The following is a 27,712-nucleotide window of genomic DNA, read 5'->3' on the forward strand; positions in this document are numbered from 1 at the left end:
TGATGATATATATATATATATATGAGGAAAATATCTTCTTATGAATATAAAAAATGGAAAATGAAATTAAAAGAAAGGGAGAATATTTCACACGTGACAGAGTTCGGCGCACGTGCTAGGTGAGTTTAGCCATCAACAATAAAATAATAATAATAATAATAATAATAATAATGATAATAATAAAAGATTTTCTAACAATTTTTAGCCATGGTAAGTGGCCCCTAACAAGGTTGGGGTCACACAGCACGCGAGAGGAGTCGATGAATTCTGCAACTTTCACGTGATCTCCTTGTGATAAGAGTACCATATCATATACATACACATCAATAGTCAACAAAATACAAAATATTATTTCCCCTTTTTTCTCATCAAAATAAATAAATAAATATAGTTGTACCAAAGACAAAGCAAATACAAGAAAGACACAAATTGTGTGCTCTTCTAATAAAACTTAGTAGTGGTACCAGATTAAAAGATTATTTCTATCTTTAATCACAATATAATAATATAATCAGAACTTCAATATAAATTTGGAATATCGAATATAAAATAGAAAAAAAAAATAAGTACTATACTTCCTTTGTTAAGGAAAATTTAATATGATATTTATTTATGTTTATCGCGTATATATATATATATAAATAGTTGAATTTGTTTGACATAAAAATAAACTTCTAGTTATAGTAATATACTTATTTTCATTTTGAATTGTTTTAAGTGATATTTATGATTTTTGACACTAAGAAGAATAATATAAAAACCAACATTCTAGTTAGCTGTAAGACTAAAAATTGGGGCCATAGAGCTCTGCTATGATGTTGGACCAAGGAGGAGTGTAGGGGGCCGGCATAGGCAAAGCCACATTAATCGAAGGATGATTCGGCGTACGCTCTTTGTCTGAAAAATATTGTAATGTATAAGGCTAAATAATAATTATATTTAATTTTATATATTCTTCGTTAAATTTTTCATTTTATTACAAATTTAGTGAGGCTAGCTGTCACATATTATTGGGGTTAGGGTGAAGCCATTGAGTTGGTTACTAATTTGACTGAACCAAATAATTTTGATTCAATTCACTGAGTTTTTTAAAAAATTAAAATTTTAAATTTTTAAATTTTATATTTTGATTACGCCAATGAATTTATGAGCAACAGAATAAAGAGAAGCAGGCTGTCATTGCAGATGATCTGCCTGCCACCAACAAGGCAAAGCAATTTAATTTGCTTTTGTTTTGAAAATTAAGTTTGCTGATCCACTGATATTACACACTAAATGATGATAATACAGCCCAATGTAATCATACACATCAAGAAAATGCCAAGACGAAAAAGCTTGAGCCAACATCAAATAAAACATAGTATCACAAAGTCATATTTGTTGGGTGGAGCATATTACTTTCCACACAACCCAATAATTCTAATTTTGTTGTATTTCTTTTTTTTTACTTAATATATATTAATTTAATTTCACAATTTAGAATTCAAAAATTTATTTGAAGGGCAAGAAGCAATAATTATTTGATCACATAAGAATTTAGCTAAGCATATGGGTTAGATAAAATAAAATAATTAATTTGAAACACTTATTTTAAATTAAAACAATAAAAATAAGCTAAATATTACTCTTTTCGTTCACAATTAATTGTCATAGTTTTTATTTGTAGAGTTAAACTATAAAAATCTTGACTAACATTTTAAGATATATTTTCTCATCATACCGATGTGCAAAAAAATTGCAATTTATAGCACTTTTCATTTAGTTTTTGAATATTTAATTTTTTTATTTATATCAAATTAATATAAACTAATTTAACTTTAAAAATTAATCAAATTAATTTTCGAAAAACGTAATATAACTAATAAAACTAGACAGAGAGAATACAAATTAAAATTCTCGATTTATAATTTATGGTAAGTCAAAAGCTATAAATTTGTTATAATTTATGGTAAGTCAAAAGCTATAAATTTGTTGAAACACACTCTTATAGTCTCATTTTATGCTAATATAGGCTCATGATTGCAATTTGCAACAATGATTTGTATTGCCATATAAACAACTTGAATAATGACACTATCAAATAGTAAAGCAATGGAAATAGAATTGGAATGAAATCTTCCTTTCTTAGTTAAAATAGAAAGATAAATAATTATAATACATTTTGTATCACATATTATTATTTTTTGAATAAACTAAATTTATAAATCCACACATGAAAAATTTCATAAGATGGAAAAAGGCAATTGGTCAAAGTGTAAAAGGCAAAGCAAACCCCATCAATGTCTTTATGTCCATTCATAACACCTTAGTGGTCTCCACTTTCCCTTTCAATCATTCATTACTTTTTGTTTGATCATTTATCATCACCCTTTGTGTAGGGTTCTTGCACTCTCACAATTCAATCATACACTATTATCTTTTCTTCATTTCTCACCTAGTCATGTTCTCCACTACCATATTCAATCAATCATATACTATTTTTTTCATCAAAATGGTAAATGAAAGTGAAAAAAAGGTAATTCAAAAAGTGCATTTCGAAGTTCAAACTAAACATCACATGTGTATACTCAAGAGAGGGTTGATATACACATCAATGAATGTTGTAAAGAGGCAATTTGTTGGGGTTGTATATTTGGAGCCAAAAAAAAATCTTGTTCGGGGTGTTGTCTATAGAAATGGATCATGTAATGTGTGAATTTGGATTAGTTGTGCTCAAATTCAATATGAATATCGAACACCGAATATAAAAAAGAAAACGTAAAATCAATTTTCATGGATAAATTTCACACGAGTTGAATAATTCACATTTTCATGGGTAAATTTGGTACTAACTAGAAGGTGTTTTTGCTTAATTATGAAACATGACAACATTTGTTTCAAAACATAGAAAAATACACTTTATTCAACAATATACTCTACTAATTGGTTCCAAAATCGTCTTCTTACAATTTAATAAATTTAAACACAAAATTCGCGTAAAAAGTACTGAGTTCAGGAAAATTCGCATTATATATTATGCTAAATAAGCCCCTATATATAAAACTTTAATTAGTTTGCTTTGTCAAAATAACACATAAAAAAAAATTGTAAATAGAGTCATTTCAAGTATACACAAATTTTTTTAGGACCAGATGATAGGATTAGTAAATTGAATGACAATGTCCCTTCAGCAACTGGCTGACAGAAAACTTCCCATTCAAACAAGGTGGTACCACCAACTGGTAAGGCACTGACTCCAATGCATACAAAGTTACTCTCCATAATCGAGTTCGGAGCTAAAAGAGTCACCATTTTTCTTCTAAAACGCTCAAATAGTTATCGTAAACATTGAAATTTTGTGAGACTCTATAAGATATATTCAATTCGAATTGGAATTCTAGAAGGTGTGTTCAGATTAAACTAGAATTCTTATATGCTATTCAACCCTAAATCCTAGTTTATACCTATATATATAAATGACACTAAATTCTCTTATAACACGTCTTGAAAAATTCATATAGAGATCAAGATCTCGAATATGCTGCAAATTGACGAAATATTCATATAGAGGTCAAATTTAAATCATTCCAGTTCGAGAAATACGTCACTAATGGTGGATAAATCTTATGAGTGAAGAATCAAGGAGGAACAAAATTGTTCTTGTAATCTTGATGAATAAAATTATGTTTCTTTATATTTTTTGTGATTGTAATTTATTTTCTGTCACTTTAAAATTTTTTGCAAACAATTACTTATTTTTATTTATATATATTTTAGTTTTTTTTAAAAATTCAATTCGTTTTTTAGTTGTGTTTTACCTTAATATTAACTACTCACTCCTCAATAATTATTTTTCACATTATTACGATTATACACAAATTAATGTAAATATTATGATATGCATTTTATTTATTATTATTTAATGAAAATGGGAAGCATATCATGGATAAGTAAAATCGAACGGAATGAATATATATGTTTGCTAGTAGGTCTTTCCAAACATACCTACTAAATTCAATAACTTCAATGTTTATTTAATTTTAAGGCACACTTGTCCATACCTGATGTAAAAGCACATGCCGTATCATAAAATTTAAATTTGACGATGCAAAATTATAAAATAAAAGGAAATGTATAATTTAATAATTCAATAAAAGTGAGTTGCAAAAAAGAGAGTTTTCTAAACTTGAAATTCATCTTTCAAATTTTTATGATAAAATAATATTTTTCAAGTAAATGTGTACAAGATTATTTCGTAAAAATAAAATAGGTATAATATATATATTAAATTCTAAATTTGGCTTCAAATTATAATTTTTAGCTCTAACTTTCATAATGTACAAACAGACACTTTAACTATCCAATTTTTAAATAAATAAATACATGAGTCCTGCATGGCAAAATACACGTAGAACACCACGTAGGACAAAAAATGACATGTAGGACATATGTATTTGTTTGTTGAATTTTATATAAATTTAAGTGTCTACTTATGCACACCCAAAGTCAAAAGATATAAATGTGATTCAAAATTAAATTAAAAGACATATTTATGAATTATGTCAATAAAATATAAATATCTTTATCATCAAATACGTTTAGAAATCAAATTTATTTCGACTCACTCCTGGAAAACTAAGTTTTATTCATCCCTTTAATGGACTTCCTTCATGGGCTTCAACCTTGGGCCTTCGCTTCAATCTCTATCCTCTTTTTTGGGAAGTTCTAGCCTCCCAAAATATCTAAAAATTGTTTGCAATAAGATAATATTATTCTATGTTGCTGGTGTTTATTTCAGTTAGACTATTATTTTTAGAATGTTGTTCATGTGTTTTCTTTTATAAAATAAAAAATTCAGATCGGTGCAGGATAGAATCGAGTTATATTTTAAACATGAAATTCTTTATATTTAGGCTTGAATTTGAGATTTTGATTAATAATAGAGCAGTCTCACAATCCGTTTTATTATGTTATGTATGTCTTAAGTTGTAGTTCGAGAGTTACTAATGTAGAAGTGAATTATTCTCACACTTATTTGGTGTAAATTTAGTATTTGCAATGGGATACATCAATTTTTGATTTTTCATCTTAGGGTCAATGTTAGTATTAGTTTAATTTTGTTCCGAGTCAAATATGATCCTATTAAAAATTATTTTTATATTCAAAACTCAAAATATACCGTTTAAATTAAAAGATAGTAATATCATCAACTGTATCCTTACTTAATATTTTAATGTGCAATTCGATCTTTACTTGGTTCAGTTCAGTACTCAGATATAAGTTACATGAAAAATGAATTTTCAAAAATAATATGGGAAACTACCTTTTGATTTCATTTCTCCTTCTTTTATGTGGGATTACTACTGCAGTAACTCAACTCTTTAATTCCTACCTAACTCTCCCGTCGAGTTGTCCTGCGCCGGACCCTGCACTTAATTACCGGCCGATCATCGGAATTGTGAGTCATCCCGGCGATGGCGCCACCGGCCGACTCAGCAACGCCACTAATGTCTCTTATATTGCAGCTTCCTATGTTAAATTTGCTGAAATGGCTGGTGCTAGAGTCATTCCCCTTATATACACTGAGCCACCCCAAGTTCTCAATCAAGTATGTAAAAATCAATATTTTGATTAACAAATTTGGCAGTTGAAAGGATTTTTTATTCTTTGTAATTTTTGTGGTGCAAATTATGCTGAGAGTATGATTATTGTATATCTCGAATTTAAGCTCCGTTGACCATAGATTTTGAGTAGATTTTTTTTTAATAGTCGGAAACATTGTTTGTTCGTGAAATTTACTCAGTTTTTCAAGTTTCAAGTAAATCTATGGCCAAATGCTAGCTAATTGAATCAGTCAGTCAGTACTCAGAGAGCTTCAATAGTCACAAAGGTATTATAGCATGGATTGTTTGACATTTGTTTATTGAATTTGTTTTTGCAGAAGCTTAATCTAGTAAATGGCATTATCTTCACTGGAGGTTGGGCCAAAGATGGTCTATATTTTGACGTTATTAAAGGATTTTTCCAGGTGATTATCTACTTTGCTTACACCTATATAACTCTTTTTTCACTTTAAATTGCACCATCTAGGTAATCATCTTTTAAAGGATAGCAAAGATGTTTACAACAAATAACAACATACCCAGTGCGAGTCTGATAGGGAAGAGTGTACCCAAGCCTTTCCGCTACCTCAGAGGTAGAGATGATGTTTTCGATAGGGGAAAAATAGTCCAAAACAGTCTAGAAAATGAAGTGATAAAAACACAAGAAATAGCATATAGTAAAAAAAACAAAACAGATAGTAACAAAACAATAACTAAGACAAAATAATATGGTAGTCGAAGTTCAAGAAACAACAGATAGTTTACAAAAATCGAAGGACAAGAAACTATAGGAGCAATACAACAGCTGCTAGTATAGATGGATAACACGACAACGAAGTTCTACCTTCTAACCTTCTACTCTAATTCGTGTCCTCCACAACCTCCTATCTAATGTCATGTCCTTGGTAAGATGATACTGTGTCATGTCCTTGGTAAGATGAAACTGTGTCATGTCCTTGGTAAGCTGAAACAACATAGCTAAGATGTTTATTGATGAAAATTGTTGTGAGAATTTTAAATGCTAACGTGATACTTGCAGAAAATTCTGGAGAAGAACAATGCTGGTGAACACTTTCCTTTACTTGCAATCTGCTTGGGGTATGAACTTTTAACGATGATCATCACCAATGACAACAATATTCTTGAGGAATTTAGTGCAGCTAGCCAAGCATCTACAGTACAGTTTGTGGAAAATGTAAATATTGAAGGAACAGTATTTGGAAGGTATATGCTTATTCTGCTCGTTTATGTATTCACCTTCTTTTTGTTCCATCCCTTTCAATTTTCTCCTTTCCTCTCACTTCTCCATTTTTATTTCACTTAGGAAAAATACCAGATTACCTTATAAGAAGGTTCTTAAAAGGTAACTATAAATGATTGTTCATAATGGTAAATTTAAGTGTACTTTGATAGGACAACAGTAAATAGGCTAGCCTGATTTGCTTAGAAAATTGTAAGGCTCCCGTGATATTTTTCCTGTATCATAGTTGGTAATTATGGATCTCTCCGTTCAAGAAATCATAAGAAGCACATGAATGGAGAGCCTAATATTATTTGGAATACTCAAGAACAAAGCCTGGCCTTTTATGTGATTTGCAAGAAGCATCACTTTATTCTCTTGCCCTTGCTATGTGTAAAATGAGCTGTATTTTCCTAATGATGATGGCATAGCGGAGAAGGATTGTCCATTATACATTGCCTTCCCATACTTTAAAAAGCCTATTGAGCATTTGACCTGATAGCATGCTCAACTCTATATTGAATGAGCACTAATAGATTGTCAATCGGTCAGATTTCAGTGATAATTCTTATTTGCTGATATACAACTTGCTATCAACTCCTCTGCAGATTTCCCCCCGTGTTGCTAAAGAAGATGAGTATAGATTGCCTTGTGATGCAAAATCATCATGTAAGTTTCAAAAAATTGATTTTTTCTTGTCCTTGTGTAACACTACTGTTTTCTAGCTTAATTGTGATCATTACAAGGTTTACAACACGTTTTCTTTTGTCCGGTGGAGATTGAAGTTGCTCATTGGTAACTCTTGTAGAATGTCCTAAATCTTTTAGGATACTACATCTAGTAAGGCTGTATATCAGTTTTGAGTTTTAAATTTTCATCGTCCAACATTCGAGTGTGGTCTCTGAGTTACTGCCCACAGTTCTGTTTCAGCTTGTTTCGACAAGGTGTTCATATTTATCCATGAATATTGCATTGTTCATAAACCGTCAACTAGAGATCAGTCCGTAGTATGTCCCTGCAAACATGTAATACAGGAGAGACAACTCCTTCAGATGAATGATTCATGTTAATCTTATACTCCCTCCTTTCACTTTAACGTATCACGTTTGAACTTGGCACTCCCATTAAGAAAACAATTATTGATATGACTATTTACCACACTACCCCTATTAATTGATCTTAGAATTAGGTCTTGAAAAACGAATTAGGGAATAAGTAACTAATGTTAAGGGTAAAACATGGAAACAATAATTGTCTTTTCTTGATATATTAAAAGTGACAAGTAAAGAAAATTGATCTTTGGAATAGTGGACAACTAAAAGTGAACAGAGGGAGTACAATAATACTTTTAAGCAGGCTTGATACTGCACTTGTCTTTCAGTCTCATCTTATTTGTGTTTGCTTTCAGCCTTACTAGCACGTTAAATATGCTAATTGCATGTTTCTTTATTAATGCAACAGTTTGGTATATCACCCGAAAGATTTCAAGCGAATAAAGATTTGAGTAGCTTTTTCAGGGTATTGACTACTAGTACGGATGAAAACAACAAGGTATATGTTGAATTTAACCACCTTTCTTCATTGGGATATTTCTGCCGATGTTTCCAATTGGTATGAAATCTAGTCGAGACTCTAGTTTGAACTACACTGTTTGGATTAATTCAGGTCTATGTCTCTACTATTCAAGCACAACGCTATCCTATAGCTGCTTTCCAATGGCATCCAGAGGTATATCTTTGGCTTACGACTTAGGATTTACATTTCTGTCTTGAACATGCAGTGTTTTAGTAGTTGTTAGATATAACAATGTGAGATACGACTGTTATCCTTGGACAGAATAGCTCATCTTAATGCTAGCACATGACTAATTTAAATATTTTTGTTGCATATAGAAAAATGGTTTCGAATGGGGTTCATCAAGGATTCCACATTCTGAAGATGCAATTCAAGTCACTACACATGTTGCCAACTATTTTATAAGGTATACTCTTTTTGCTTTTCCGTCCAAGGAGGAGATCAAAGGTGCAAAATGAAATATCGAATAGAGCTGACAGATAAAAAATGTTAATAAAACTGATGCTTTTGTAATAGGTAATTTCAGATTGAGTGATTCCGTTTTGGCACTAGATTCATTTATACTTCAGAGTTCAGATTTGCAGGCTACATTTTGTTTTGGATATAACAATATAATTTCACAAGTAGAAAGTGAAATAATTGAGTTGAATTCTTATTCCTCGAGCATGCTTTTCAAGAATTGTTGTTTTACTTCTGCATATTGTGATCACTGTTATGCTTCTAGTTTTGTGTTCTATTCCTTTATTTTAAATTGCAGTGAAGCTAGAAAATCTTCAAACAAGCCAGTGGCGCGAGAAGTGCTCGATAGTCTCATATACAATTACAATCTCACTTATGGTGGGAAGGCAGGGTAAGTCACACAGCAATTTCAGGTTGGTTGAAAATTAGGCATTGATTTTCGGAAACTTAGTTCTTCTGTTTTGTTTCTTGTTCTGTAGGAAGGGTTATGACGAAGTGTATCTCTTCATTCCACATTCTTCCTCGAGCTCTCTATAGAGAAAAAAAACAACAGTGTACTTGAGCAATAACAACTGCACAATCTAATTACAATGCATATGAAGTTAGTGTGTGATGTAAACCGCGTTGCAACTGGCATTCAATCTCCGGATACAGTCCTCACAACCAAAGGGGGAGGGAGGTAAAACTAGTTGTATCATATTTGTTAGAGGTGGATCCATGATTTTAAGTTTATCCGTTCTGGACCACTAGCCTTTTAGCTCAATGGAGATTATGTATATTAAGTGAATTTTTTAAACATAAATAGAGTGTCTTCCCGAAGTTATTTTAGATATTATGCATGAAATTAAACAGAGAAAATGACCATAATAGTCCTTATGTTGTATAAGGTTTGGACTATTTTAGTCTTGTGTGTATGTGAAATGGTCCTTAATGTATGAAAAAAAAGATTTATTTTGACGTAAACATCTAATGCGAGTAAAAGCCTAGATGACAGGTAACTAGTAGCATGAGCCATCATGAAGTGTGGAGTACGAGTGCAGCTTCCTTTGTATGGGCATATGATCACTTTCAATTATTACAAGTACCTCCCTCCAACTGCTACCACGCACGACTCTAAAACTCGTTTGGTATGAGGGATAAATGATAACTAATTTTGATAATCAATTTTAGAATGAGTTTATCTGATTATGCACAAATCTAATAAACAATTCTTAACATCCATGTGGCTATAAAATGTTTGAGACTCGGTAATATTAAATATGACATATCATTATTAAAAGTAAAATGAGAAGGTCTAAAATATGACATATCATTATTAAAAGTAAAATGAGAAGGTCTATGTGATTCTCTTTGAAACAGACTAATAAAAAAATATTATGTAACATGAGTAGTAGTTCTTCTATAAAAGCTCAACAAGAGCACCCCAATCACTACACACTTTCATCATCTATATTTTTTTTAAAAAAAAATGTCTAACTACTTCCTCATTTCCCTTCTCACCCTCTCTCTCTTCCTGGTGGTTACCACCATTGAGTCGGCGGAGCTGTTTGTCCCCGCCGGCTGTCCTTTGCCTGACCATAACCTTAATTACCGGCCAGTCATCGGGATTATCAGTCATCCCGGTGACGGAGACTCCGGTCGAATAAATAATTCGACCGGAGTGTCCTACATTGCTGCTTCGTATGTGAAGTTAGTTGAATCAGGGGGTGCTAGGGTCATTCCACTTCTTTTTGATGATTCACCTCAACTTCTCAATCAAGTATGCCACTTTATTTGCCTCCATTTAAATTTGAATTCTTATTTAAAACCTTTTACAACATAGTATATCTTTTGTATGATTGAATTTTTTAATCGTCTAGAAAATATGAAACTAGCTGTGAAATTTATCAATATCCGTTGCGAAATAGCTCCTAGCTAATTGGATTGTTCATATAATCCATCGCTAATCCTTATCTAACTAGAATTAGCATGGAATTTTTGTTGTTTAGCTATGAAATTTTGTTAGTCGCTAATTTCTTGTTGTTTTTTTTTTTGTGGTTATCACATTTATTACTTACTCATAACAAAATACATATTGATTTGGTGTAAATACATATATAAGTAAGTTTTTTAAACAATCTTTATTACTTGCTAACATGGATTTTATTTCCAGAAACTTAATCTTGTAAATGGAGTGATCTTCCCAGGAGGGTGGGCTAAGAAAGGGCACTATCTTGAGACTATCAAAGCAATTTTTGGGGTAACTACGAACTTAAGTTATATACATTAACAATATACGATGTTTTACATGATCACTGTAATATAACGTGTTATAAACATATACAAATGAGTTACTATCATTTACTATGTTATCAACTAAATGCTCGTAATATATAATATTTGTCTGGTTTTAATTTTTTGAAATATATTATCATTTGGTGATACTTGCAGAAAGTTTTGGAGAAGAATGATGCCGGAGAACATTTCCCTCTCCTTGCCATCAACCATGGATTTGAGCTTTTGATGATGATCGTATCCAAGGTTATTGATGAATACACGTAGCGATATCAGAAATTTTGTTAAGAATATTCTTGAGTTAATATATATGTAAAAATACTAATCATTGTTCCTTACTATGGTGTACATTGGGTCACTATATAAACTTTTTCAAACATAATAAGTAACAGATTGTTACATCTTTTTATTAGGACTTCTTTAAGTATTCAATAGTTTATACAGAACTGGAGCCTTAGTAACTGGTAAAGTTATTGACATGTAAAAGGTTGTGTATAATAGACCCTTGTGGTCCGGGCCCAGAGGCGGACCCACCTTTACTAGTGGGGTACACGTGCACCCGTTAATTTCGGTAAAAATTATGTGTATATATGTATATCTAGATAGAAACTAGGATATCATTTAAAGTGCATCCATGAGAAGCATAGGAGTGTTCCTGTGCTGCTGGTACAAGGCAGACGAACTACTCGGAGTTCTACTCTAGTTAGAGCGCTAAATTCATTATTTTTATTTTAAATTTAGCTTAGAGATCATATTTGGTGCACTCAAAGTATTCAAATTTTGGGTTCACTTCTGTCTGAGCTTTCCCTGGACCTCTCCATAACGGAAGCTTTAGTTCACCGGACTGCTCAGTAGTTCTTATATTTTACTGTTTCCATTTTTTTTTTCCTTTGTAACAGGACAACAACATTCTTGAGAAATTCAGTGTATCAAATCAGGCAACCAAACTTCATTTTGTGGAAACTGTAAATATTGAAGATACAATATTTGGGAGGTATTAATGATCATCACTGGTAATTAATCACCAACTAATTACAAGACTAATATCAATGACCAATTTTTAATTACAAATTAATATGTTTTATGCAGGTTCCCACCTACATTAATAAAGAAGTTGAGTAAAGAATGTCTTGTGCTACAAAGTCATAAGGTGAGTCCTTTAAAAATTATGTTTGTACATCTTTAGCACTCAATTTTGTTTTGATAATTCTGGTGTTCGGGTTAGCTTGCACGTGCTACCTCTCACCAGCACAGATAACAGGAAATTAAATATTTTGATTTACTTTTGTTCCCCTCATGCAACAGTATGGTTTATCACCAGAAAAATTTCAAGCAAATGATGATCTATCTAGCTTTTTCATTATGTTGACTACTAGCACAGACACACGCAACAAGGTACATTAGTCTATTTTCTTACTCCAATTGTTTTATACATACCGAAGTACTGAGAGTTTATCGGAAACAGTCTCTCTACATCTGAGGTAGGAGTAAGTCTGTGTACACTCTACCCTCCGTCAGATCCCACTTTGTGAGATTATACTGGATATGTTGTTGTTACGATGAATGATCTAATTTTCTTAATCAAATGAATCAGGTCTATGTCTCTACTCTTAAAGCAGAGAACTATCCCATAACTGCTTTACAGTGGCACCCAGAGGTACAATGATGATTTCTTCTTATTCTATTAGTACAAGTAAAGTTGTTAAGAAGGTTAATATAATATCCTCACTTTAAGACATTTCCCGTGAGGATTCATATAGCCGACTCAATATTTGATTTCTCATTACCGCAGAAAAGTGCTTTCGAATGGGGATCATCAGCAATCCCACATTCTGAAGATGCAGTTCAAGTGACTCAACTTGTTGCCAACTATTTTGTCAGGTAAATCATATGGTACAGAGGCGACTCAACAGAATGGGTGACCTAAAGCCAAAACTGAAACCAGTGATAACTGGAGTTGTAAAACTCACGAAGACTCTAGTTTAACAATTACAGATATTGTTAGTGTTTTCATTCAATCAACGATTGTATTCATGGTTGAAATCCTTCACTTCTAATGTATTAATGCAGTGAAGCAAGAAAGTCTTCTAACAAACCAGAAGCTCAAAAAGTACTTGACAATCTCATCTACAATTACAAACCAACTTATACTGGAAAGATCGGGTAAGTAATTCTGCATTTTTTACATTTCTAATAAGCAATCACCTCAATTTTTTTCAGTAATTTGATGTATTTATGTTTTTTGTCTTGCAGGAAAGGTTACGATGAGGTTTACGTTTTCAACAGTCCTGCTGTGAACTCTGTTTAGATGCAGAGGAAATGCATATGACCTAAGTAAGAGTATTAGAATAACCGCGATGGTATGATTAGGTAATTGAAGAGATATTTCGAGTTGTAATTGAACTTATTCATGCTTCAAGCAATCTGCAGTTTCATTTTGGAAAAAAAAACTAGTTTATATGTACTAATAGAATGAAATGCACATAACAAAAAGTTTGGAATTGACATCCAATTTCTCACAATTATTCCAGTCTCAACTCCTAATATATCTAGCAAATCAACAATAACTATTTCGAGATCAAGTGTAATTCAACAAGTAAGATTTGTAAAGACTAGTGTATACGCAGACTTTACCTTGTGAATATTCCTAGCAAATATTGGGACGATAAATGAAAAATTTTAAAATTATAGCTTCGCCACTTTTTAAAAATTTGAAAAAAAAAAAGGTGTTATGTGTTAGAAACGACATATCCACCAAAGTGACTTTCTATTTTATTCTTGTAATGTTGTCAACCAAATCTTATCATATTTGTTGGCTCACTCAAAACGTACTTTGGTAGTTCATATTTGGTACCTGCAACAAATCATGTTTAATTTCTGTTAGTAAAATAACATATTTTTATCACTATATTATGCGTGATCAAAAATAAATATGTTCAATTTTTATTTATGGCTCACTTCCGGAGGTGTGTTAGAATATAAAAAAATAAATGCACATTAAAAATAAAAAGAGTCACCAAATAGCATATATATATATATATACAATAATAACATACTCAATGAAATCACAAAAATAAGAATGAGTAGGGTAATGATTAATTAATGTGTATACAGACTAGAGCCGTCAATATGGGCTAGGCTTGTTGGGCCGGCCTGGCCTAGCCCGGGATTTAATAGGGTTGGACTACGATTTTTGAAATCCATTTGAGAAAAAAGCTTTTTAGCCCGGCCTGAATAAGTCTGTTGATTTGTAGGGCTTGAAAAATATCGGTAGGGTCGGCCCGTGGGCCAATAAAAATTATTAAAAAATATTATAATATTAAAATTTATAATTAAAGAGAGTACAAACTCAAAACAATTAGATTAATATTTTTATTTAGATATTTATACTTTTACTTGAAGAAAAACTTAATAAATATTACAAAGATAAATTTATTTGTGGATTTGATTAAAAAATAGTAACATTAACATTATGTAATATTGTTTTGTCGATATATATGATAATATTTTTAAATTATAATTTATAATTTAATATAATTTTAATTCAAAATATAATATAATTTTTAAATAAAGTGGGCTGACCCGACAAGCCTGTAACTCACATACTTGTGGGTTGGGCCGGCCATTTTCTGCAGCACACCAAAAATGGGCTAGCCCGGCCTGGCCCGTAAAATGTCGAAGCCCTGTATGGATTAGCCCGGATAAGGTGGACTAGCCCATATTGACAGCTCTAATACAGACCTGACCTCTACTGAAAAGATAGAAATATTGTTTTCGATAGACTTTTGATTCAAGTAAAAACGATTTGAAACAAATAATATATATCAATAAAAATAAAATTTTAAACTTACTAAATAATGTAATTTTAAGGCGAAAAACATTTTTTTATAATTACCTGATTCATCGTAGCAGATGGTCATGTTAGTGTTTTGGGCAATAATTCCAGCACTGTCCACAATTGCTTGAGCTAGTTCTAGATCTGCTTCTGCAGCGCCCCGAAGCGCATCCCAGATTTCTGTTATAAAGTTAATAAACAAAAGTCTATAAACTCGTGTCTTATCTGCTTTCATATCATGTTGAATTGTATGATCATCACGTATAGTCAATAAAAGAAAAACTTTTATGTTTTTAGGTGTTAGGGGGTGGGGATGGGAGTGGAGGTTTGTGATGATTATTGTATAATTTACCTAAATCAAGTAGTGTTTCTCTATTCTTTAACACATTATAAGTCCTTTAAAATTTATGGATTTTGGATACATAGCCGAGGAAAAAATTTGAGAAGGGAGGGATGCATCAGAAAGGGGATAGGACATATGGATACATAGGGGAGTGATGTATTTGAGAGGAGAAGAATGTACGAGAGAGAGCATAGGAACCGAATATATAGGAGATGGATATATCCGAGAGGCTAGGAATGTATCCGAGAGTGACAGAGATGTATTAGCCAGAGGGAAGTGATATATCCGAAAGAGAATTTTTTTAAATTTTTTTTAAATGGTAGAGAATTGTAAAAATTATGATAAAATAAGATTTATGTTTTGAGAAATTTTTCCATGATTATATTCGATCCAAAGATTAATTTTGCATCAAACCTATTATACTTATATAACTATATGGATTCAAACCTATTTTTCTGTTATAATTTTAATGAATTATTACACATAAATCTATCTTTCGTGTCGAAAGTTCTAGATTCAGATGAACATATTGTTATATATAGTTGCATATGTCCCTATTATACTTTATATCATTTCATGATCTATGCTTCATAGAGCATTAGAATATAAGTTTCATCGTCGATACACCATGAAAAGAATTTCCTGCTTGATTCATGGGAAAATTAATCAAATCTACACATGAGCGATATCGTTTATTGAGGATACAATCAATCAAATAACATACGTAAATAAAAGTGTGCCCTCTCGAACACAACTTAATTAAATTTTTCTAATGAGATGATTAGAGAATTATTTGTACCTTTCTTGCCACCATAGTGTGGAGCAGTGTCCCAAAACTCTTCCCTCAGTTGCATCAATTGACTTCTTGTTATTGGTTGTGGATGCTTCCATGGTTTTGGCTTTCTTATTATCTTTTTCCCTATCCCTAAATTCAAATTATTTAAAACAAAACTATAATTTCACAAACTAATAACAAGTAAGTTGAATCAATAATTTTTTTTTTAAAAAAAAAATACTAACTGTTGGGCTTGACATGAGATGATCCACAAGAACCCATAGTGATCCTTTTTTAGCACACAAATTCCCTATAGTTACACACATAAATCATAGTGGCATATAACTTTCTCAAAAAATATTGAGTTAAAATATTCCTTAGAATGGCAAATGAGATGTAAGAAAATAATGAGGTTGAAATACTAATTACAATAACTATGGATAATAATATTAAAGAGGAAAGTTATATTGGTAGTTGGCTTTGAATTGTTTTCTCGTGACTACACCGTTTTATGCCACTACATATTAATTTTTCACCATGGAAGATAATTAAAAATGTGATCAACATAAAAAAGAAAAGATGGAACTTGTTATCACTTTTATATCTCTTATACATTTTCACTTTAATTTTTAAAAGTTAAGGTTTGAAGTTTTTGGTTTGATGTAAAACATCCCATTTTGTGCATTTTAAAAAGAAAATTAGTCTACACATAGATATTCTATGATTTAGTCGAAGGTCCTTTGAAAATCAGTATTTCTATTTTCACGAGGTAATCAGGTTGGGATAACTCTGTGTATATTCTATCTTAAAGGTTATAGTGCTAGAGTGGTAATTGGTAAGTAGTCAATCATTTATAATTAGAGGTCTCAAATTCAAAGTTTTTCATTAAGGAGCGGTTTGTCCCAAAATGGAACTTCTTATGGCTAACACGAATTAGTCAGATTTCAAAATAGGTACCTATGAGAAATACCAAAACAAATATTACTCTCTCTGTCCAATAATAGTTGTCAATTATTGACTTGACACATATCTTAAAAAACAATAAATAATAGGTTGGTGAAAGGTGGGGGTATGTGCGGAGGGGTACATATATGTTTTTTAAACAAATTTATTTAAATAGGTTAGAACCATTTTGTCCAAACCATATTTGCTCATATTATATTTGGATGGATTGTAATCCAAACTATTTTTTTTTTCAAACTATATTCAACCCATGCAAATCCAACCCAATTCAACCGTTTGCCACCCCTACTCCCTAAGGTAATATTACTCCACTATTTATCCTTTTAACTTTAGTACATTTAATACTTTGAGAAATGTATTAAATGATAAATATTCAATAGCAAAGATAAAATAGACGCAAAAAATAAATTATCTCTTGATTTTCTAAACTTGATAAGTATTTTGAACAACTATTTTAATATAGTATATTACTATTGTTAGGACGAAGATTGTAGTTGTTTTAGTGATCCACAAATAGACTTGTCATCCATCATATTGAGGAAGTGATAAAACTATCATACTGGATGTTGACTGGTAAGAGTTCAACTTTTCACTAATTTTTAGTAGTGATTATCACGTTAAAACTGTCCTTGCTTTTAATTTTCATTTCAGTCCAACTTTCAACAAATCTCTCACTTTTTGCAAGAAAAAAAAACTCACATCATTTATACAACTACAAAATACATATAAATGATGAGACAGAATTCTATTGAAAATACTGAGATAAGTTCATACAACATACACAAAAGTCTTTATGTAAATAAATAATACTACTACACTTTCTTGTGAGTTGATCGTCGTTTCGCCTGCTGGCTTCATTAAGGAGATAGGAATGAGGATTCTCCACAAGTTAGAAACAAAACTGTTTTGATCATCAAGAATATCACGGCTGTCATCTTTCAAACCTCAGATATCACATGAATGTCTCATCCTTTTCCTATTACTTTCACTCCCCGGCAAGACGTACGCCACTACTTTAAGATTTTTTTCCTTCCTCCAGAAAAGAGTAAAGGAAAATCTGTGAAATTACTCAATACAGCACATATGACTTGATTGACTTGCTTCCATTAATATTAGAGTTACAACTTACATGACAAAAAGGTTTGATCCTCCCTGCTTATAAAACTTAAAAGTCATTAGTGAGACTAGAGTCATGCGTACCGGGGGAAAGAGTCTCCATACTTGTTTCTCATGCTGTAATGGGCAAACTTTGGATCCTCATAGTTTACTGCTTTCGGTTGATCAGCAGGTTTTGTCTCTACTCCTGCTGCTCCAACACTTGAATCATGTCGCCGATGCTTGGTTCTTTCCTTCTGACTTTTAGACCTCACGTGCACGTATGAAGGAACCTCGCCTGATGCTCCATAGTATTCTGCATACTCATGTCGTCTGGAAGACCTGTGCTTCGTTGACAAGTTAGGGTCTTTTGAGCTACTCGATCTAATCTTGGTGGGCTTGCCCTCGGATACTACTTTATCACCGACAGCTGGGACATGTCTTATCTCGGAAGCGGGTAGTGGAGCCCTCTGCTTTTGAACTAATGGGGGCTCAACTTCATCTTCAGGCATGATCAGTGAATCTTTCAATGGAGTTAGTCCGGGTCTAATGAAGCTCTTGGGTCTATACCGCAGAGGAACGGCATAGCCAAAAAGGGAACCCAGACCCTCTATTGCAAGCTTGGCCAAATCCCAGAGTAGCTGTCCAAATGATGGCCAACCTGCTTCTTGTTCATCTTTCACAGTTTCAACAACAGGGGTCGGCTTCTCCTTTAATAAAGAAGGTTCCTCTTGCTCCACTTCCATACGTACTTGCTGCAACTATACACGATTAGCAAATATCATGATACCAAGCTCATGCCTGTCTTTTCATATAAAGCATGAAAATTTTAACAATATGACTTTTGAGGCCATATAAATCTTGTATGCAATTCCTCAAGGATAAACAACTCATAAGTATATGTCCTGACAAATGGGGTACTAGAAGAAATGTGTCGCGGAACTACTATTTATTTGCCAAGATATAGACCGAACTGACATAATTTTTAGACAATCACTGATATTCCTCAAATGTAAATCATCCATTTAATTTAAAAAATAATAGAGATTTAGTTGATCTTCGAGGGTGTTCCAACGTTTCATTGGTAGGCAAGAACATGGAAATCAATAAGAACTGGACTCAGAGATGGATGCTAGAAAAATAATCACGTAATGAAAGAAAGAAGACCATGATCAGAATCACCTACCGTCTTGGAGCCAAATCCTTGCTGGAGCATGCATGCAGCGTATCCTATTATAATAGCACCAATAACCATGAGAACATCTGCAACAAGTATAAGATGACATTAGAGAGAACCAAAGCGATCCATCTTAGTGCAATTCCATACATTGCCAGGCTGAAGCAACTAGTGTTAAGCATCTAAAATCACACAAACAGAACAACATAATATAGTAATCTGTATATCCATTCATTAATTGGCAGTTCCGAATTTGGGTGTGAGACTAGCTATGTTTTCTCTTCTTTCTAAGTCATTTTCACATCTTCATCTGAGAGTGAGTACTAGGTGTTAATACGTTTTTACTTGGATCTAGCAAGATATGCTTATAGAGGGGAATAGTTGGACACAAACAAGTGCAAGTAGACTAATAGATCAGATTTTTTGTTGACAGCTGAGAAATCCCCGAGGGCCTTCCAATCCCGAACATGGGTCTAAGTTCTCGGATTTCAGTAACAAACTCAACTCAATATGTAACTTAAACAGAATAAAAGAGCCCAAAACTTGTCTTTACTCAAGAAGAAACATTACATCATCACTGATTTTCTCATACCAAGTTGAACTTCAATTCACTCTGCTAAATTCTTAACATTAAGTCAAGAAATGCTAGCCAAAATGAGATCTCATCATCACTATAAACTACAACTCCACACGTCAGAGTCTGAATACATTTCATTGCTGAAAGAGAAAATGGTAAGCACACCACGTACCCAACTGATTTCAAAGTCAGTACATGGATATACCTAGTCAGAGAATGATAGAGCTAAAGCATTGTTCATATCAGAATTCAGATATCTATCAAAGATACTATTGATGGTAATTGAAAATTAAATAAGTCAGCTACTCTTAAAGGATTCAAACCTATGGTTGACACTGAGCTGTATTGGTAGTCACAATCCTCCTGACTGAGAGAAATTTGCCGAAGAGCAGCATTTCCTCGATCAACAACGAGTAACGAACAAGTTGGACGGACATATATAACATCGAAGTCGCTTGAAAATTGTGCATCTTCACTTGGCCCATCCCTGTATCCCGGAACATTAGACTTTCCTCCAGCAATTGTTGTCACACCTGAAAATAAGAAAGACGAAGACCTTTACTTGATAGAAAGATCTTTCAATCATTTTCCTTTTACTTCCAACAGTACCTTCACCCTAATTCTTTCATGAGACATAAAAGTAACCCAATGAAGATTAATTAGAATGTCATATGTCTCAAAACAAAGGCGAGATGTCAAGCATAACAAGCACCTGCTTCTCCAATCTTCCTAATAGCCAGATTTGAGGTATCAGCAACATAAATGTTTCCTTTGTCGTCCATGGTAGCTCCTTTTGGATTTTTGAAACGGGCATCACTTGGCTTCCCGTCCACATGGCCAGTGTGACCTTGAAATGAACCAGCAACTAATCTTGCTCTACTATCTGCAAAGTCAGCAATCTTAATAAGCAAAAGACACATAAATCAAAAGTAAACCACGTATCTCCATTCATCCACAAGACAAGACGATTCTCAACCATTTTCCAACCCCAAAAAAGCTTACATTGAGATAACGGGGGAGTAATTCGAACGATTTTGCTATTAATAGCATCAACAGCAAAGAGTTCACCATCCTCTGAGACACGGATTTTATACGGCACAACACCAAGTTCATTTCCTTCTACAACAGTCTCAACTAAGTAACCTTCTTCGAATTGAAGAAAATTTCCATCTGTAACAACATAAACACACAACAAACTCAATTTCCAATGCTAGTATTCACTCACTTCTGCTCAAATCCAAATCTCCAATGTCAAATGCAAAACCAAAAAAAAAAAAAAAGTTAACCTGATTGAGGAGTTTTAGAGGTAGACCTAGACCATTTGAGTATAGAATTCAAGTGCTTAATCAATGGCCCTGAGTTGCACAACAACAAAAAATCAGTCAAATTCACAAAATCAATCGAAAAAACCCGAACAAATATTAACAGCTCAGTTGATTGACTAACTGAACTTTCACCTTGTTCGTGAAGATTCGATTTCCCTAATCCCCTCACCCATCTCCCCTTCCCCTACCTCAATTTTTATGAAAATTAAAAATTAAACCATACCTATATCATACAGAATTTATCCCAATCAACATCAACAACAAAAAAAAAAAAAAATCAGAAAATTGTATCTTACCAGCAGGAGCAGCAGCATGAACCTGAAATTGAAGATAAGCAATAAAAAAAGCTATCAAACTGAAAAATAAAAAGGAATTCCTCATAGCTATTTCTCCCCAGTACAAAAAAAATCCCAAAAAGAGCACAAAAATCAGAATAAACAGTGAATTATTTTTTTTTTATTTTTTATGGATCTCTGAAAATGCAGAAGAAAGTAAAGCAAAATGCTGTAAGTTACAGATGAAAAAAAAAATCACATTGATTCTGCTAAGCGAAAAAAAAATAAAAATAAAAAAAGCTTAAGCTAAGTTCAGTACTGTTTCAGTTGTAAGTAGTACTTTGAAGGTTTTGAACAATTTTTTGGGGGAATTATGACGAATGAGGCTAATTTTTATTTTATTTTATTTACTTTAATTTAGTTTTAGTGGCTTTAAAAATTCCACTTTTTTAATTTTACTTTTTTAAGAAAGTGCATTTATCGAGAATAATGGAAAAGAATCGGTGGTAAAGGTTTTTTTTTTCACTAAAAAAGAAAGTACTTTTATTTATGAAAATGGAATAATAATATTGGAAAATATTTATGCTAGTTGCGTAGGTAGAAGTTGTAGATACACGCGCCTGACTAACAACTTTAATATATAACAAACACATAATTTATATTTGTATGATATAATTATAATTTACATAATTACACTCTATATTAAATATGATATGACTATTTTCGCTATACATATATACAAAAGAAACAAATGTATAATTCGCTGGCTCCTTTTCAGATTTATATAATTTCGCTGGCAGTTCATTTGTATAAATTGTTGTCAGCCTCCCGTTTGTATAAATTCGTTGTCAGGCCATTTATATAAATTGTTGGCAGACTCTCGTTTTTATAAATCGTTCATAGCCTCTCAATTCAATTTTATGTGTTTGTATATTTGTATAAAATTTGAATTTGTATACAATTGAATCGAAATAAAATGTTTGTATATCAATTATCGCTCTCTCTCTCTCTCTCTTGCTTTATACAAACATAAATTATACATTGTATTTTGTATAATCTGTATTTGTATAAAGCGAGAAAGATAGAAAGGTAAAAGAGAACTGGGCAGTTAAATATTTGTATTATATAATTATAAGTGTATAGGACGAAGATATATATATTTGCATGTATATATATAATTTTCTGAAGCTTTATACACACAAAAACACAATTTATACATTTCTGATTGTATAAAGCGAGAGAGGCGAGCGACAGAAGGAAAGTGGCGAGCTACAGTTTGAGGGAGGTAGGTGACTGACAAACAGTTTGTTATAAGGCACAATTAAATCAAAGAATAGTTATAGCATTTAATTTGTATTATTAATTTGTTATTATATACAATTTTCTCTTTATATTCAGAGGTTAAAGACAAAGTAGATTATAATGATCAAATACCAAATGTTGAGAATTTGCTCTTGAAGAAGGTAATAGAACTAGTAAATAAAACCTATTGGGAGCAACATAGCTTATGGCGCAGTAGTGAAATTATTTCACCCTTAACTAAAGGTCACGTGTTCGAGTTCTGATTATGGAGAAAATCATGTGTTGGGTGTTGGGAGTGTCACCCTAAATAATCCCGCAATGTGTGATTCAAATTTAATCGAAGTTCCAATACGAGCTCCCAAAACGGATGAGAAACCAAAAAAAATATTGGGTGCTATAATATAAAGTAAGGTTATTCAATTTTGTCGTATTTAGAATCGGACTGAGACACTTTTAAGCCGCCTTAAGAATATTTTCAGAAGCAACTCCACATTTTAACTAAAATCTCTCTTACTAAATTGAATCTTACTAAACTGATAATGTCATACGTCTTGACTTGTTCAATGCTCCACATATTATATTCATATTTTGACTAATATATTAGTTATGAAACTAATTGAAGTTTACCTAAACTAAATCAGACACGTAATTTTATAAAATGATGTTTCACCAAGTATAACTTGTTCGACACATCAATGTGTTGGCATGATGGATATACACGTCTGATTACTTCCTGTTTAATTGGGGCATGCAAATGTAGGTTTCTCGTCTATCTTTGCCCCACACCCATTACATATTTGATCAATTCCTTGGACATGAATCACTAATTTCAATTCCTTGACATAAATCATTAATTTAATGACCATAAAAGAATGTGATACAATATACAGAATTGCTTCTTTCTTTACTAAAGGTCTCGAAATCGAGCTCAGAGTATGAATATATATCTTAGTGGGAAGTGTTTTCGTTCAAATGAGGTTCTACACAACGAGAGTCAGAAATAATCGAGCTTCAGTATGAATATGGAATTCCATCGATTATCACCTGATAATCAAATCATGACATTTATATATTTCTAAATATATATATGAAATTTACATTAAAATTATTAAGTTCTGCTAAATTGGTACGTCTATCCACTAGGCTTTCGTGCGAAAATTATTTGAACATATCTAGTGTAGAAAGAATAAAAAAATTGAAGATTAAGTTTTGTAAGAGTCCAATTGATATAATGTGAAATTGTCAATGCTTATACTATAGTTTAACTTTATTAATTGGTTAAACAATCTATTCCAAGAGTTGCTTCAAGTAATCATATATCTTTGCTAATAATTAATTTAACTTTTCAGACACTTCAAACAACAAAATACATTATTGTGGTGTTTATGATTATAACCAATGTCCTTATTAAATGTTACAACACCTGCGAAACCTTATTATAACTAATTAATTATTGATTAATACTTGCAAGTTGCAATTAGCAAGTTTATAATCCATTTCGTGACAAATTATGAGAAGAGGATATCACTTAATTTAATGAATGAAAGGAATAAGTAAGGATTAAGAATTAATTGGGTGTCTGACTTATGCCTTTCCCTTTTTAAATAAGAAATCCAAAATAACTTATTGGTTGTTTTTATTAATTCAAGAGAATCCAATATAAAGATGGAACATGACATAATTAATCTAGTCTTTTTAGATCAAAAAGAGACAAACATTATTGACAAAATTGTCATATTTTTAAAGTTATTTCGTCCGTTTATTTTTATCTGTCTACGTATTTTTCACATTATTTTCACTTTTAACATGTCAGAGAATACAAAAAAAAATACTAATATTTTACCATTAATAGTATTTTTATTCCTCAAATCATTTTAAAGACCTAAAATTCTAAAAGGAAAATTTTAGTTTTCTAACCTACTAAATTTGAATTCGCGTAAAAAAATTCCACATTCGAGAAGTAAAACTTTTCTCAACAAACACAAGTAGGCAACTTCGTACCTAAAGAGACTTGAATTTGAAATTTCTGATTAAAGATGAAAAATTACTTACCACTTCATTAGCCTTTGTTGGTAAGATCTAATGCTCATTGAACTCAATTAATATGGACATTATGATAAAATTCTCATATTAATCATTATCATTAAGGGGCGTGCAAAGATCAAAGCGAGCAGATCATAGGAGTAATATAATCAAAAACCACCAAGAAAATTTGTGAAATGTATGAAATTTCTCTACTTTTAATTAAAAGTGTTAAATCAATCTTTAAAAATAGAATTAATTTTTTTAAGTAAATAGTATTTTCGTCTCCAAAAGCTTTACGTGATACAAATTCAAACTACTTGAATCAACCAGTACTAATATCAAATAATTATTAAAAATAAGATAGAAGAATAAATAATCAAATAATAATTCATAAATGTTTTGCTATTCAGGGGAAATAGTTTAATTTTGGAAGGTAAAACAATCTATTACCAGTAAGTAATAAAATAAATTTTTTAATTCTGATTTGTGAATAGGATAGGCTAAAGCAAGGAGCACGTTGATTTAGCTATTGCTTTTTTTTTTTTTTAAAGTAACTTTAGAATATCTCTTGAAATAGATTTTGAAGAAAAAGTGAAGTTTGATTTCATTGATCAAACAAATATAATTAGATCGAACAAGTCTTTATTGAATAAGTATGAACCTTCATGTACTGATTTATTTAATATTTGTTTGATTATTTTTTTACTGACAAGTATAATATATACAAATATAATTAGATCGAATAAGTCCTTATTGAATAAGTATGAATCTTTATGTACTGATTAATTCAATATTTGTTCGATTATTTTTTTACTTGCAAAAATAATATATACATTAGGTATTTACATTCGATGATAATAATATTCCCTAACATATATACCAAAGCTAGTTTTTACTCCACTTTGTTTTTAGAGACTATGAACAAGTTTAGCGAATATTAATTGAACGAGTGAGACAAAATAAATCTTTTGGACGGAATGATTTATTCAAATACAATGTAATATTTTTGGGAGGGATTTCAAGGAGTGTGTGTAACATGCGTCATTTGACTTTTAAATTTATGTAAAAACTTAAAAAGGCATAATTCATAAGCAATATTTTTAGACAAATTGATAAAATATTTATTATACTCACGAGTAAAATAAACAAAAAATATATTAAGGAGGCAAATTAAATGGAGAAAAATATGATATATAGCAACGTAAAAGTAGGACCAATATTTCAAAGTAAATTACAGCATCCATAAATGTTCGTAATTGATTGATGAAATTTAGAAGAAAAATGTCACTATCATCACCAAGATATGAAAACTACACAAGGTTAAATATTAGATCTTCTTTGAAAATTTCTTCACAATATTAAAGAATCTTAATTTTGTAGGTTTTTATTGAACAAAATGATAACGAAAATGAGAATTGTATAATAAAGATATTTTAGTGACTTCGACAATAAAACTATATTCTAATTAATACGACAAAAGCAGCAGATGATTAATCATCTATTTTTGAAAGAAATTGAAATTCTTAAAAAAAATTTTTTAGAGAAATGAAAGGTATATACGTACAGCAAAAGTATATCTCATTGATTATAAAAGATTTCCCCTTTTATTTTATAAAGAATAATAATTTATTGTTATAAAAGTTAGTAAAAGAAAATTCATTTGAGCATGTGAGAAATAAAATTGAAAGAAAGAGAAAATTTTGTCTTCCCTCCATGCAAATGTCACTATCATCACAAGATATGAGAACTACACAATGTTTTAAAGATTAGTTTTTTTTTTTGAAAATTTCTTCACTAACATTAAATAATCTTAAACTCTAGGTTTTCTTGAAAAATATGTCAACGAAAATGAGGATTGTATATAGAAAATATATTTAAGTGAATACGATAATAAAATTAAATTATAACACGACAAAAGTAATAGATAAATTAATTATCTGTTCTCGAGAAAAATTAGAGAATAATCCAATTTTCTTTTAAAGAAATGAAAACGAAAGTGTCTCTCATTGATTAGAAAGATTTTCCTTTTTATTTTGTAACGAATCACCCTTTATTATGCTCGTAAAAGCTAGTAATAATAATATATTCACGTATGTGATAAATGAAATTGAAAGTAAAAATAATGCATGCACATAAAATATACTACTTTGTGTCTTAATGCCATAATATAATGGTCATCAAGTTAGATTCATCATTATTGTTGGAATGTAACGCTCTAATATTTATTCACAGTATTAAAAAAGAACGTAAAAGCCTTGCTTTAAGACAAAATGAATTTTTAAAAACAAATAAGTTTGATTTTTCATAAACTAAAAATAGGTGTTTAGTTAGATGTGAAGAAAAAGATAGGAATAAAATACAAGTGCATAGTTTGTTTTGAGATTCTCATCTTCTTTGGACAGTGTCATTTGCCTTATTGGGATTTGATTTTTAGCTTAAAGACAACATAGTTATCTCTTACTCGATCAGTCCCTTTATTTTTGCTTATTCAGTATATTATTTTTAAATATTTAATAATAATATTTATTTAATTTATAAAATATTCTTTCTATCTTTTTTAAATTATTATGATTTACTTTTTGGTCAAAAATATAAATTTTGACTAATATTTTATAATATATTTTTATCATATTAATATGAAAAAAATTATAATTTATAGTATGTTATAGAATTAATTTAATCTAATTTGACTATGAAAAACAGTCAAATTAATTTTTGAAAAAGCAATATGACAACTAAAAATAAACGGCACGTGAAATAAATAATATATCATTTTAATCTATCCTACCCTTACTAATTAAATACTATATTCAATCTTCAATTTTTTAGGTGCCTTATATTTAATAAGGGTGATTTGATAATATTACTTCTATGTTTTACTACTTCTTAG

At 31.0% G+C, this 27,712-nt stretch overlaps 4 protein-coding genes across 7 annotated transcripts; 2 read left to right on the top strand and 2 right to left on the bottom strand.

Annotated features, from left to right (window-relative positions):
• Positions 1–4,780: 4,780 nt before the first annotated feature.
• Positions 4,781–9,819, top strand: LOC107024264 (gamma-glutamyl hydrolase 2-like). Of its 2 annotated transcripts, XM_027918664.1 has the most exons (10): positions 4,787–5,587; positions 5,921–6,007; positions 6,622–6,806; positions 6,907–6,945; positions 7,431–7,491; positions 8,284–8,373; positions 8,488–8,550; positions 8,715–8,803; positions 9,155–9,247; positions 9,336–9,819. In XM_027918664.1, the coding sequence occupies exons 1-10, from the start codon at positions 5,291–5,293 to the stop codon at positions 9,391–9,393; spliced, it is 1,062 nt and encodes a 353-aa protein (XP_027774465.1). In that variant the 5' UTR covers positions 4,787–5,290; the 3' UTR covers positions 9,394–9,819. The 2 variants fall into 2 exon arrangements, with proteins under 2 accessions (XP_015080696.1, XP_027774465.1); XM_015225210.2 differs by lacking the exon at positions 6,907–6,945 and having other exon boundaries at positions 4,781–5,587.
• LOC107024510 (gamma-glutamyl hydrolase 1-like) lies at positions 9,420–13,655 on the top strand. Of its 2 annotated transcripts, XM_027918665.1 has the most exons (11): positions 9,420–9,535; positions 9,844–9,983; positions 11,009–11,095; positions 11,287–11,376; positions 12,030–12,124; positions 12,220–12,280; positions 12,436–12,525; positions 12,725–12,787; positions 12,923–13,011; positions 13,201–13,293; positions 13,384–13,655. In XM_027918665.1, the coding sequence occupies exons 2-11, from the start codon at positions 9,873–9,875 to the stop codon at positions 13,436–13,438; spliced, it is 834 nt and encodes a 277-aa protein (XP_027774466.1). In that variant the 5' UTR covers positions 9,420–9,535; positions 9,844–9,872; the 3' UTR covers positions 13,439–13,655. The 2 variants fall into 2 exon arrangements, with proteins under 2 accessions (XP_027774466.1, XP_015080985.1); XM_015225499.2 differs by lacking the exons at positions 9,420–9,535; positions 9,844–9,983 and adding an exon at positions 9,996–10,615.
• LOC107024511 (ubiquitin domain-containing protein 2-like) lies at positions 13,632–16,510 on the bottom strand. The gene is made up of 4 exons (XM_015225500.2): positions 16,329–16,510; positions 16,108–16,233; positions 15,026–15,145; positions 13,632–13,984 (listed from the first exon to the last, which is right to left on the bottom strand). Exons 1-4 carry the CDS (start codon positions 16,363–16,365, stop codon positions 13,920–13,922), a joined length of 348 nt encoding a protein of 115 aa, XP_015080986.1. The 5' UTR covers positions 16,366–16,510; the 3' UTR covers positions 13,632–13,919.
• A 1,256-nt stretch (positions 16,511–17,766) lies between these two features.
• On the bottom strand, positions 17,767–21,874 carry LOC107026459. Of its 2 annotated transcripts, none has more exons than XM_027918630.1 (7): positions 21,517–21,874; positions 21,182–21,250; positions 20,898–21,065; positions 20,608–20,778; positions 20,219–20,428; positions 19,328–19,404; positions 17,767–18,902 (listed from the first exon to the last, which is right to left on the bottom strand). In XM_027918630.1, exons 1-7 carry the CDS (start codon positions 21,599–21,601, stop codon positions 18,237–18,239), a joined length of 1,446 nt encoding a protein of 481 aa, XP_027774431.1. In that variant the 5' UTR covers positions 21,602–21,874; the 3' UTR covers positions 17,767–18,236. The 2 variants fall into 2 exon arrangements, with proteins under 2 accessions (XP_027774431.1, XP_015082917.1); XM_015227431.2 differs by having other exon boundaries at positions 17,767–18,896; positions 21,517–21,873.
• Between the last annotated feature and the right edge of the window lie 5,838 nt (positions 21,875–27,712).

Source organism: Solanum pennellii, chromosome 7 (assembly GCF_001406875.1).
Source record: "Solanum pennellii chromosome 7, SPENNV200".
In the NCBI taxonomy this organism is placed as follows: domain Eukaryota; kingdom Viridiplantae; phylum Streptophyta; class Magnoliopsida; order Solanales; family Solanaceae; genus Solanum; species Solanum pennellii.

Coding starts and splice junctions, on each gene's coding strand:
- LOC107026459 (XM_027918630.1), bottom strand. CDS start 21,601: ATGAGGAATTCCTTTTTATTTTTCAGTTTGATAGCTTTTTTTATTGCT. Junction 21,251..21,516: donor TCATGCTGCTGCTCCTGCTG/GTAAGATACAAT, acceptor TGTGCAACTCAG/GGCCATTGATTAAGCACTTG. Junction 20,429..20,607: donor TAGGAAGATTGGAGAAGCAG/GTGCTTGTTATG, acceptor TCTTATTTTCAG/GTGTGACAACAATTGCTGGA.
- LOC107024264 (XM_027918664.1), top strand. CDS start 5,291: ATGGGAAACTACCTTTTGATTTCATTTCTCCTTCTTTTATGTGGGATT. Junction 8,374..8,487: donor GTACGGATGAAAACAACAAG/GTATATGTTGAA, acceptor GGATTAATTCAG/GTCTATGTCTCTACTATTCA. Junction 8,804..9,154: donor GTTGCCAACTATTTTATAAG/GTATACTCTTTT, acceptor TTTAAATTGCAG/TGAAGCTAGAAAATCTTCAA.
- LOC107024511 (XM_015225500.2), bottom strand. CDS start 16,365: ATGGGTTCTTGTGGATCATCTCATGTCAAGCCCAACA. Junction 16,234..16,328: donor ATCTCATGTCAAGCCCAACA/GTTAGTATTTTT, acceptor ATTTGAATTTAG/GGATAGGGAAAAAGATAATA. Junction 13,985..15,025: donor CATCTGCTACGATGAATCAG/GTAATTATAAAA, acceptor GATTTGTTGCAG/GTACCAAATATGAACTACCA.
- LOC107024510 (XM_015225499.2), top strand. CDS start 10,325: ATGTCTAACTACTTCCTCATTTCCCTTCTCACCCTCTCTCTCTTCCTG. Junction 12,526..12,724: donor GCACAGACACACGCAACAAG/GTACATTAGTCT, acceptor CAAATGAATCAG/GTCTATGTCTCTACTCTTAA. Junction 12,788..12,922: donor CTTTACAGTGGCACCCAGAG/GTACAATGATGA, acceptor TCATTACCGCAG/AAAAGTGCTTTCGAATGGGG.